This window comes from Bubalus kerabau, chromosome 7 (genome assembly GCF_029407905.1).
Source record: "Bubalus kerabau isolate K-KA32 ecotype Philippines breed swamp buffalo chromosome 7, PCC_UOA_SB_1v2, whole genome shotgun sequence".
In the NCBI taxonomy this organism is placed as follows: Eukaryota; Metazoa; Chordata; class Mammalia; order Artiodactyla; family Bovidae; genus Bubalus; species Bubalus kerabau.
The window spans coordinates 47,617,777-47,630,171 of NC_073630.1; the positions used below are offsets into that span (position 1 = coordinate 47,617,777).

General features: G+C 37.8%; 1 protein-coding gene across 6 annotated transcripts in view; it reads right to left on the bottom strand.

Annotated features, from left to right (window-relative positions):
• Nucleotides 1-12,395, bottom strand: part of PPARGC1A (PPARG coactivator 1 alpha) — a 410,292-nt gene that overhangs the window by 104,388 nt on the left and 293,509 nt on the right. The window contains exon 1 of one of the 6 annotated variants that reach the window (XM_055588147.1): nucleotides 2,479-8,070. The exons of 4 other annotated variants lie outside the window; for them this stretch is intronic. In XM_055588147.1, coding sequence (XP_055444122.1) covers nucleotides 2,479-2,526 — 48 coding nt within the window. In that variant the 5' untranslated portion in view covers nucleotides 2,527-8,070. Of the gene's footprint in view, nucleotides 1-2,478; nucleotides 8,071-12,395 lie in introns of those variants that run through there. One more of the 6 variants, XM_055588152.1, reaches the window with a different exon arrangement.

Below are 12,395 nucleotides of genomic sequence, written 5' to 3' on the forward strand. Positions count from 1 at the left end.
CTTTATGGCAATTTACAGAAACACATTCTACTGCCTCTCTGCAACTATGACAGCTATTTCACAACCGCAGCCTTAATTTTATAATAAGATTTAAAAAGAGAAAGCAGTCACTAAACACAAAAGGCTAATTATTGTACGTTATTTCACCCCAACAGACTTTTCTCTTAGTTAAGGAGCAGACAATAAATTAGCTTAACTGCACTGATGATAATGAATCATTATAATTAAGTATAATTCTCTATTAACCTTTTGGAGGTTTTTGTGCCATTGATGGTAAATTTTAAAGAGAAGGAGAGCAGAAAGAGTGGACTTGGCCACATTAATTATATTAACGAAAAAAGAATCTTACTTCTTAAAAAAAATTAGTCAAGGCAGGGGAGAGTGGGGAGGGCAGCGGTCAGTAAGGAGTGACAGTCTTAGTGGAGTGTATGTCATCAGAACTGTCTCTATCAATCTTAGTAACCTTATTGAACATCACCTTCATTAAACTGCGAAACACTGGGGACTCCGAGTAGCTACAGTAATATAGGCCTTTATTAACCAACGTGCTGTCTTGTCATTATGTGCAAAAGGGCATAATACGTTTTAGGATGACAGCAAACATTAATGATTCAAAAAATGAAAGCGGCCTCCACTACCTGCTGCTCGTAATATTTGAGCCTGGCGGAGGTGATTCCCAGGGCTGCTGCCACCAAGGCTGGGCTGCTAGCCGCCTGCTGCCTCCGGTGCAACAGAGGAGCGACTGGCCGGTCTCAGCCGACGGACCGACAACTCAATCCACGACTGGACAATTAGCCCGAGACCTCACCTCCCTAAGCACAAAATTAAAGAGCCCCTGTTCTAAACAGTTCTGATGCTTCTTTGAATATGACTGCAGGAATGCCAACGATGAAAATAAATCTTCCCTATTTCCATATGATCTAGTTCCTCAGTCAACTCCTAACGGCATCAGGAATAATACATGATGGAAAAATGAAACTACAGCAGCTGAGACCCACAGTGCCAGCCAGACAACCACCCACAGGATACTCCAGCTACTCGAAGACAATCAGGACTTTGAAGCCACTTAGAACCCTGACTCATAATAGCTACAGGATATATGAATTATCCATATTTCTCCCACCTTACCAAGAAATCACAACAAGATAAGAACAATTACAATCCGCAAAAAAGCATCTGCCAAGGCAGGAGAAGGCAGAGGAAGCCAGCATTTGCAAACCCAGCGAAGAGTTAAGAATCCAGGGCATGCCTCGCTAGAGAAGAAAAATGCGTTTGCAGACGGCCTTGGCCAAATTATTTTCACTTTAGATGTGTATCGCCGTACCACATGGACATCTTATTTAATCAAATCACGTGTAGCCCTTGATCCTCCCCTTACCCTACGTGCCCCCAGCTTCCCAGAGGAAGCTCTCCCAGCCCTTTGCCAGATTCATTGTTAGCTACTCAGATCCTCCCTGCAATTCAATTCGGGTCCATCTCACCAGAGTCCACAGAAAGTTTCACTTGTTTCCCAAGTTGGCCAAACTTTCCGAGAACATTCCATTGTGTTGAATGCAAACATGCCGCCGTCCTCCGTCCCCCCCTGCTAGTCACTCTAGACTCCAGAGATTACGAGGAAACCGGCTTGCTTTTTTTCTCCCCCTGTATGAATTGTAGCCAGCAGAGACTGTGGAATTGATGTATTGCCGTCTATTTTTACACAAGCAGCGAGCAGCTCCACACACAGTCCTGCATAAACTCTATTCTCTCTCCGGCTTCAGGCAGCTCTCCGTGGTACAGACAGTTTTAACCATTGGCTTCCCTGCCTAGATGCTGATGGAAAACCTTGCACTGTAGAGCAGGTCTTTTTTTTTTTTTTTTTTTTTTTGCTGGCCAAAGCTTTCAATCACACAGAGGAGTTTTAAAGGAATCAGCTTTTGTAGTTTTGTGTTCTGTGGGAAAAGCAATCTAAAATAGCCCAGCAGGATTATTTAGGATTTTCTGAGTTCTCCGTCTGATGAACAGAGAGAGAAGAAAAAAAAATCCGGACTAGAGTCAAAACTGACTAGATTTGAGTCCATCCATTTTAATATTTTTATCTTCATCTTATTATAAATAGAAATGGCATTTTTCCAACCAGGCCACTAAACACCACTGGAAAGACTTCAGCTTCTGATTCATATCAATATCTTAGAGCATAAATATTGCATATGAGTAGAAACAGAGCCAAAGGCACATGGAAAGAGTTTCTAACTGCAACAGATCCTGATGACAGCAGCTAAGCTTTGATTTGTTCAAGGTATCTCCGAGTCGCCTTAAAATAGCAAACTTATAGGAGTTAAGATAAGATTGAGATTCTCTTCCAAAAGCACCTGCCCCCGGCTACTTTTCTGCCTCCTTTCCTCACCCAAACCCAAGCCCTTCCCCCCCCACAGGAATATTTGCATCGCGAGGGAGGCTTTGGTCCTGGCTGCAGTGCCGAGCCCAGCCCCAGCTCACCTCGATGTCACTCCATACAGAGTCCTGGTTGCACATGTCCCACGCCATCCAGCTCCTGAATGACGCCAATCAAGCTGTTTCAACTCCAATCCACAGTGACACAGAGCACACACTCATGCAGGCAACCAGCCCCTTACTGAGAGTGAACTGAAGGCACCTGTCTTACTACAGTCCCCAGTCACATGACAAAGCTATTAAAAAGTAGGCTGGGCTGTCACTCACCCAGCCTCCCTTCTCCTGTGCTGCTAGCTGCTCAAACTTGTGACGTCACTCAAAGGCAGCCCTCTGCCTCAGTGAAGTAACGCTTTAAAAAAAAAAAGAAAACGGAAAGAAGAAAGAAAGAAAGAAAGGGAACACTTGGACTTTTGGAGCATCATGCTGTGACTAAAGCCAGCTTTGAATGCCACCAACTCTAAACAGAGCCCTGACGATATAATAACTAAAATCCCCTGCAATCTTTTTTTAATTTATTTTCCTTCCAAAACAAGCAAGTGGCAAAGCTGCCTATTTCATGACAGAGTAACTACATTCTTAGCTCAAATGTGTACTCCCTCAGGACTCAAATTTGAAGACATCCAAGTGAACTCAGTTTGGGACTAAAGCAAGATAGTATCACATGATGCATTTTTATGAGATATTTTCTAATTGGGGGAGTGTTTGAAAGCAGAGGATGAGGCATGACTTTTTTTTTTTGTTTATTTAATCAACAAAACAGACTATATTTCTTAAGGTATAAACAAACTCCTCCACGCAGAAAACGGCTGTCCCCGTGGCAGCAGGGAATACCAGCTCCCGAGAAGTGTTACTGCAGTTTCTTTGCTCCATATAAGGAGAACAAGCAACAAAATACCATCCTTTCAGGGTCCTTCAAATCATTTCCATTTCTCTCATAGTTCTCAGAAAACAAGTTAGTCAAGACAGTCGCTGCAGCTTGTGCCCAGATCAGCTTAGTTTCCAGCTGCCTTTTTTCCCCCATACATGTAGCATTCCCTCTCTAACTGCCTTAGGGTGCCTTTTTGAATAAACACTGGATTCCAACCCTAGTGCCCTGGGTTGTGCATTTTGCCTGTGAGATCAAGAATGTTCATGGAGTCGGGGAAAAATACCAACATGTTATTAACAGAAATATTCATTTCTTGAGCTTTTTCATTTTTTGAATTTTTCAGCTTCGAGCCTGAGACAATGAGAGCTAACGCAGGTGCAACTGTTTTAGAATAACACTACACATCGAATCCATAACAAATTCAAGGTACTAGACAACTCTGGGAAACACTTCCATAACCCCACAGTGGTCCGATTTAACCCTTCCAAGTTCCAGAGTGATGTACACGTGGTTGTATATTTGTGAATAAAATCCATATACTTTTAAAATCAGCTCGATTCTTTTACTTGATAATATTTCATCTGAAAAAAAGTTCACCAGGTATCTAAAACTAATTCTCAAGCACTATTTGTTTAATTTTTTATTCTACTAAGTTTAACTTAATGAATTCTCTATTGTCCTTCCCTTTATCAAGAAAAAAATGGTGATTTGCTCTAACTAAAAAGTCACTCAAATATTAAGGTGAAAGAAAAAACAACCCAAAAAGAAAAAAAAATCAGACTGTTTATTCTTTCAGATCACAACTCTTTAAAAAAATTCGCTTACTCTGATATCTGCAACAAGTTGCTAGTATATTCCTGAATAATGTGATGAAATTGACAGTTTGTCATTACCGGACATAAAAAGATGGCCAAAAGCATTGACATTTTAAGTTAGCTGAATACATTTCACTGGCACATTTTGCCTCTTACAAAGAGTGGAAAATTACCGTAGTTTTAATTTTCTAAATCAAGAAAGAACAGGAAAATACAACCTCAGGAAGGCTTTTATACATGCAATTAGTGGCATTACTCTGCATTCCCCACAAAGAAACACTAATTTTCTTCACAATTATATTCTGATTTAATGTAAAACTATAGTAAATTATTAAAATGCAGGGCACAGGTCATTGGCTCTGCCCTCAAAACAGTCAACTGTGAAATAATATTGGTCACTTGACCAAGAAGAGCTGATGTTTATTCATTATCATCAGGTGATCCCCGTGTCGTGATATTCTCTGATATTTTTATTCGTGTTCACTGAATGCGAGGCATCCATTATATATGTGTGTGTGTACATATATTTATATTAATCTTATTTAAATCTTTTAGAGAAGTTCTTTACACTGGAATACTCTGTATTATTGCTTTTGATATTTCAACCTGTTTACATTATGTTGTCAGGGCTTTCTTATTTGTCTTTTTTGCCATCTAGTTCCACTTTTTCTTAATTAAATCAGCACCTACTGAAACCAAAGGTGGATATGTGTGTGTGTGTGTGTACACAGTTCACTGGCACATTCTCCCTCTTACAAATAATGGAAAATTATACATATACTTTTTTTTTCTTACTATCACGAAGAGGGGTTAGTCAGAAGTCAAAACATTGAAATGATTTATAAACTACAGCCTACCACAATTTTTCTCGCAAATTTCTATTACTGTATACACATACAAATTTATCTAGATCCTTGGGGCAAATTATAACAACTTCCACTATCTTTTGTTTTTTGTCTCAAAAAGATAACTAACGAGAGGGATATTTTAGAGTTCTTATAATTTGGTTAATTAGCTCTTCAGATTAAAATTTCTCTTATGTCCAGTTTCTTAGGAAAACAAAAATTGTCAGTCACTCATCAACCTTGGTCTTTCCCAGGAAGTTTCTATATTTGATTCCCCTCTACCTTGACTGTTTCCCTTCCTTTCTCCCTGCGGCCCTCTTTTTACCCCTTCATCAATTCTGCCTCCACGATTTCCAAATGTTTGGTTTCAATCAACAAAGATCTATTGAAACCTTATTGTGTCCACAGCGATGTATTGCAAGCACTTCCAAGACAGCATATGTCATGGACACAAGGCAACTTACAATTTGGGGGATGACAGACATTAAAAATGGAGAATAATCTGATATGAAAGAAGCAATGCTATTTTCCTCAATATCCAGATTCCTGTCCTCCTTAAAATATACAGTTTCTAGGTACAAGGTCCTTTCACTAAACATTAAATGCACACCCAAATCAACCCCATTTTGTCTCAACAATAGGAGGAGGTATTTATTAGCATCTGTTAAGTACACATGATGTTCCATATCTACATAGAGCCTGGATTCCACCCCAATGGATTTTCTCTGCTCAGAAGTTCTGTTAACATTTCTCAAGACTCCAACATAGGTGGAGGCAAGAGGATCTATCCTTAAAGTTGATAACAAAAGAGAAAATACACCTTCAAGAGACTAATTCAATTCTTCGGAAAAAATGTAACTAAGAACATAACATTTAGGTTTCAATCCCCACTCCTGCCCCAAATTCCAGGCTTTTGCTCCCCTCCATATTTCAGACTGCCATTTCTAAAAAATAAACTCAAACTGAATTACCCAAGTAGACAACAGCAAAGACAATTGGTTTTGATCTAATTATTACATGTATAGGTGAGAACTCAGAAGTAAAGAGCTACTAGCATAAATATCTTTTTTCATTTGTTTTTCTAAGTTTACAATAAACTGCATAAGAATACACTTAAGGCTGAAAATGTTCAAGAAAGAAGAAGGGAGAAGAAAACCTACAGCAGAGCTTATAAGGGCTAGACATTGAGATCAGCAGTTCAGACAGCACATTTCAATCAATTAGTCCTCAAAACTATCCAATAAAGATGATCTGTGTACCCATTTTATAACTGAGAAAAATAAGACAGAGCCAGGATTTAGATAACAGTCAAAAAGAGCATACAGATCTATAAAAATCCTCCTTGGAAGACTGAAGTTTCATACATAAGGTTAACATTTATTCTCAAATCAAAAGCACAGCTAAGTCCCCTGAGGCAAATTTATAACCTAGAGACTGTCTATTTAATGGGAAACCAACATTCCTGGGAATGCTACCTGCCTAGAAAGGAAAGGGATCTGCCCAGAATGGCTAATATTTTAAAAGTTAATCATTACTAACAGGCATTCAATTGCTGGCTTTTAATTCCTGGAGGGGCTCATTGATCCTGAAACTCCACATCAGTGTCTGAGCATGTGCTCTGAGCCCCTGGGACGTGTTCGAAGCTGTGGCCGTGTAGGGCACAGAAGCTGGTAGGAGGGCAGGGTATAATAAAGGGCCCTAGTCTACAGGACTCTAAAATGAATATTTTACACAAAACCACCATGGTAATGTCAGTGTGAACTAAGCATATTCGGGCAACAAATAGAGGAAAATCAGTGGACAACTTTATTGCCTCCTAGCATTCATTTATTTATTTTATTTTTCAGTAAACTTAGAGGTGATAAACAACTTCAGCAACCTCTCTCTCATCTCCAGTGAAATTGTCTGCAGACCAGCTCTAGGCAATTGAGCCTGTATTTTAACATGGATCTCAAAACCTGCTCTTGGAACTTCTCACACTAAAACAAAAAATTACCTACAAATTAGTCCAAATTGCAGTCAGTTGGACTAAATTAAACGTAAGGCAAGAAGTATGCTAATTAGGCCCACAGATAAGAGATAATAAAAGGATGGTTAAAAATCTGATTTTGTCTGATGTTTTTGAGCATTTACAGACATTTTCATTTACCTTAATTATTTCAGGTTAATTCATGTATAATACAGTGAGTTATTGATTGTTTAAACAAGAACTGTTCAACAGGGTTATTTGGGTTTTTTTTTTTAACTTAAACAATATAAAGCACATGCTATTTTATTAAATGTTATTATTTAAAATGTTAAAGTCCTACTGATCCTCAATAACATAACTCACTTAGTAAGAAAAACATTTTATCCCCTAACTGAAGTTCCTGAGGGCGAGAGAAAATTAGGGTACACAATTATTAAATTGAAAAAAAAAATTGTTAGTCAAGCAGTTCCCTTTGGTGCTTATTTCTAGGGCTGGGGTCCTAATGAGCTTAACTTCTTTTGATTGTAGTGAAGTAAATTGTATTTTCAACTATTCTTGAGATGGAAGAATTAAATAAGTGAAGTTTTTTTTTTTCCTTTTTTTTTTTTAATCCCACCAGATCAGACTTGGAAGGGTTTTGGTTATTTTGCTTTTATTTCTGTTGTATATTTTTCCAGTGCTTTGGCATTTGAATTTACTCTAGCAGAGTAAATATATATCCTAAAAATGTGAGGATGTAGAAAGGAAATAAATTCTCATCTTAGGAAGTAATTAGCTTAAGGTCTAAGCTAAATTTTGTGATGCCTTGTATAAAATCCTACTTTCTATTGCTATCCCAACTAGATGCAGGATTTTTGAGGAAATATTCTTAACCAAGAAGACCACTTTTAAGACTGACCTCTGCATTTAGCAGCTCAATCAAAAATAGATGTCAAATACCACTGGTCGGATTATAAATGAGTAGAGATTCTTCTAGGGGACAAGCAGGCAGTGTGTGTCAAAAATGTTAAAAATGGGCAACCCCATAGATACAAAAATTCCAATTCTAGAACTTTATCCTAAGGAAACAACAGGGGGATACATGGAAAGATTTTTAGTGTGGAGATAGTCAATGCTACATAATTTACATTATTGAAAACTTGAAAGCAGTGTGAGTGTCCAACAATAATGCCCTGACAAAATAAATTATGGAACACTGCATATATATATATATATATATATATATATATAAACTCATATATATTCATACAGACATACTCAGTATGTATATATACTCAACGCTATCATTAAAAACTGTAGTAAAATATATTTAATAGCATAATAAGAAAATGTTCAAAATATATTAAGGTTTAAAATTATATTTGAAGAAACTATAGTCACAAAAATTTACATATAAATAACACTCAGAAAAACAGAAGCACAAAGAGGATAAGGAGAAAACATAGCAAGGTGTTAATAGTGGCCAATGACATAAGTTCTTTTAAATTTTTGTATGTGTGAATATATGTGTCTTTCTATAATTTTTAAATTTTCTGAGATAAACATGTACAGCTTTTATATTCAGAAGAATAAAACTATTCATTTTTTTAAAGAAATATAGAGATTCAGACTTATAACTATGCATTCTTAACGTACAGGGAATGTAACAAATAGAAACAGCCTCTGATATCCACTATAAACCTCAATATTCATCATATACCTAAAAGGAAACCATTTCTGCCTATCTAGTCTAATAGCCACTCCACTCAGGATGCAAGGCTGGGAGAAGTTACTATCTGGCCCCCTGAAAAACACTCTGAATTCTGGGGAAAAGAAAGCTTTCGGCTATTAAGTTTGCCTGAGAGGTGGGCCCAAATCACTGACCCCAGATGCCATGGCCATCTATACTTTGTTTGTCAGCTTGAAATGTCACCAGTTAAGTGAAACAAACATTCCATTGAAAAATGCAATTATCCTTGGTACAGTTAAGGAGATTTCAGTTATTTATACAAAAGCATCTATATTTGTTCATCATATTTTTTCTCCCTTCTTGCATCTAATGGCGTTCAGAAGCACATACCAAGGGGAAAAAAAAGTAAATACTTTTAGAATGGTGTGACTAAAGTATTAAGAAAATTTCTCAAGAAGGGATTTTTACCAGCTGGGAATAAGATGGGGCAGTTATAGAAGGAAGAAGGGAAGAGCTGTTGGAGATGTGGCTTTGATAGGAGACAACTGAAATTGACTGGTGTGAAAAATGCAGTCCAAGTTTCAAACCAGCAACTTGCAAGTGAATTTCTGTAGCACAATCTGTTCCTGAATGCGGAGCCACCTGTGTAAATGCTGTCACGTTGCAGCCCTGTTCTTGGGCAGGAACCTCATTCTGGGTTCTCCAAATGTCACATGAGACCTTGACCTCCCCTTTCCCCTAGAAGGCTGACCATCTCCACAGGAGTGAAAGCGGTACTGTCAGCCTCTTCAAATTAGTGTTCTTGCAGTTTTATGGATCTTCCCTGCAAATTACTCTTCCTACACTTGGGTGATCATTATTGTGACCATTAAGAATTTTCATGAGAAGATGGTTCACAGGGCTGAAACCAAGGCCAAATTCATGAGATTTCAAGTGATGACATGAGGCTCAAGTCTTCTTGATAAGTCGAGTGACTCTGTGGATCTTGATTTAGCCCAGAAAGGAAGGAAAAAGAGGGTAGAAAGGACATGGGTTCTGCAATTCAACTTTGGGCAGTTCACTTAATGATTCTAGCCTCAGTTTCCTCATCTGTCGATAGAGGTGGTCGGATTCAGTTATATCTAAGATCCCTGTCAACTCTCAAATGCATGATGTCTCTGCCCTGACAGAGACAGGAGACTTGGGAAAGCTCCTTTGCACAGGGTGAATGCAAATGTTGCACTGTTCAAAGGAACTAGAAATCAGGGAGAATGTGTAGGAAAAGTAAAAACACACTCTCATAGAAATATGGATCTTTAAACTTCCTAACCATTCCAGAAAAAGAATAGATGAGAACTGGAAATATATAATACTTTCATGAATATTGCCCATAAGAAGACCAGCTTCTACAGATCCGAGGATCTTACAAAGCCCAGGTCATTACCCCAGAGAAATAGCAAGATTTCATCTTGTTTATCATTAACTCTATTAAATGGTACAAGTCACGTTGAAGATCAGGTCCCTGCTTGCATAGTAAGGATGAAAAACACACAGTGGATGTGATAGTGACTATTCACTTATGCCTGCATATAGATGTAATTGAACAACTAACATGTGATTTGGTTTTACAATGGGTAAGAAATAATGTTACCCAGAGAGAGAAGATTTAGAAGGGTGGATGGATCTGAAATTTAGGGTTTTGTAAATAGGAATAAGGTCCATGGAAATAAGAGCTTAAAGTAACATTCCTGCCTCCTATTACCAGAGCACTCGGCCCATTAAATAAAAAGCTCATAGTATTTGGTAAAAGGAGACCTTACCATTTCTTTTTTATTTTTTTAATTTGAGAAAGATCATCTGAGATGTTACTATAGAATGTGGATATAGAAAAGAAGGACAAATGCCTAACATATGCTATCCTGGCATTATTAGCAAATATATTAAATCAGGATGTATCACAGGATAAATAGTTGATATATCACTGGAAGTTAGGCAGTTGTCCTGTTTAGCTCTTTTCTTTGTACATACGACCCTATTTAGCAGAAGGAAAATCTGTGCTTCAGAGCCAAATAATACCATCCACTTAGAGATCGTCCCTTAGTGCTGAATGAATAGCCTCAGACATACTAAATTCCTCTAACAGAACATTTGGAGAAGGAGCCCTGGTAATAGTGGAGGAAAACCAGGGAAATGATAAGCCTCGGTAAGGAAAAAGGTGCTTGATAAACCACCAGCACGTGCAGTGCTGGACACCCCAGCAGTATCCTCTCACAAGACAGATTACACTTCCCATTTTCTTGCACCCAGAAAAAGAGAAACAAGAAAACTAACATAAGATAGCTTGATTTCTGGGCCTGGGAAACAAATCTCCAAAAGGCAATTTACAAGTTTCCCTTTTCAACAGTTCAAAAGCGTTAAAGAGCCCAGGATGTACTTTGCCCCAAGCAGATGATCGGAAAGGATTCTTTTCCTACCTCTTTTCAAAACAAAAATTTCTGACAACTCCCGAGGTATAACTTTCTACCATCCATCTTAGTACATCCATTTCCATGTAGGGTACCTAAAAATAGGCCACACCTAACCTTTTACACAGCCATACAAAGCTATTTAGTGGGAACTCCAACTCGGCAGTCTCTTGCGGGTATTTTCAGACTGTGCCCTCTTTGTTTTCCCTATTATATTACCCTATGTTGAATATTGCGTAAAAACACAGGACAAGAGTGGTTTGCTGGGATATACCTTACATTGCGACCGCTAAGGCTCCATAATTGAGTTTGTTATTTTATTTTGTTTTAGACTGAATCAAATAAAAGTAAGCTTAATACTCTTTTAAAAAGCAATTTAAATAGTAATTAAAGTTCAATAAACTTATTAATTCCACTGGCAATATTATGGTTGTTGAGATTCTTACACTTCAAAAGTATAGCCAAATACATCAGTGAGAATGAAAAAAACGTCTACTATACGTGAAAATGTGCATTATTCCAGCAAATATAATGTGAAGATAAATAAGCCAGACACACTCAGAAAGTATATGTTTGATGATTACTCTAGCCATTATATGAATAAGTACGGAAACAGATACACCTAGTTTATTAAGCCAGAAGTCAAGTTAGAGACTGACTTTGGTTTGGTTAGAAGCTGTGAGCATGGTGTGGGCAAGGGGCTTCAGAAATATTTGTGGTTGCTCAGTCACTCAGTCATGTCAGACTCTTTGGGGCCCCATGGATGGGAGCCTGCCAGGCTCCTCTGTTCATAGAATTTCCCAGGGAAGAATACTGGAGCAGGTTGTCATTTCCTTCTCCAGGATATCTTCTTGACCCAGAGATGGAACCCTTGTCTCCTGTGTCTTTTGCATTGATTCTTTACCACTGAGCTACCTGGGAAGCCCTCCAGAAAGCTAGTTATGGTTTATTTCTTGCTGTCAATTCTGGTTCCATGGATATGGTCAGTTAGTGAAAGTTCATGATATATGCACTTTTCAGTATTCATAGTATACGTCAGTAAAAAGTCTAAAATGCATAGAGAAGAAAGAGAAGAAAATCTTCCCATACTCCAAATTTTAAAGTTTGCTACCTTCCTGTTAAAAAAATTCTGAATGTTTAACTAACCTTAAAGAAGCCAATAAACCACAAAGACAATCAGAAGTGGAGTAGGAATCAAGAGACCCAATGTGGACCTTGGACAAAGCCATTTCAATTGTCTAAATTTATATTCTATCAAAAGATGAGATAGGATTAAGTATCTGAATTCTTTCTTTTTTTTTTTTAATTTTCATTGGAGTATAGTTGGTTTACTATATTAGTTTCAAATATAC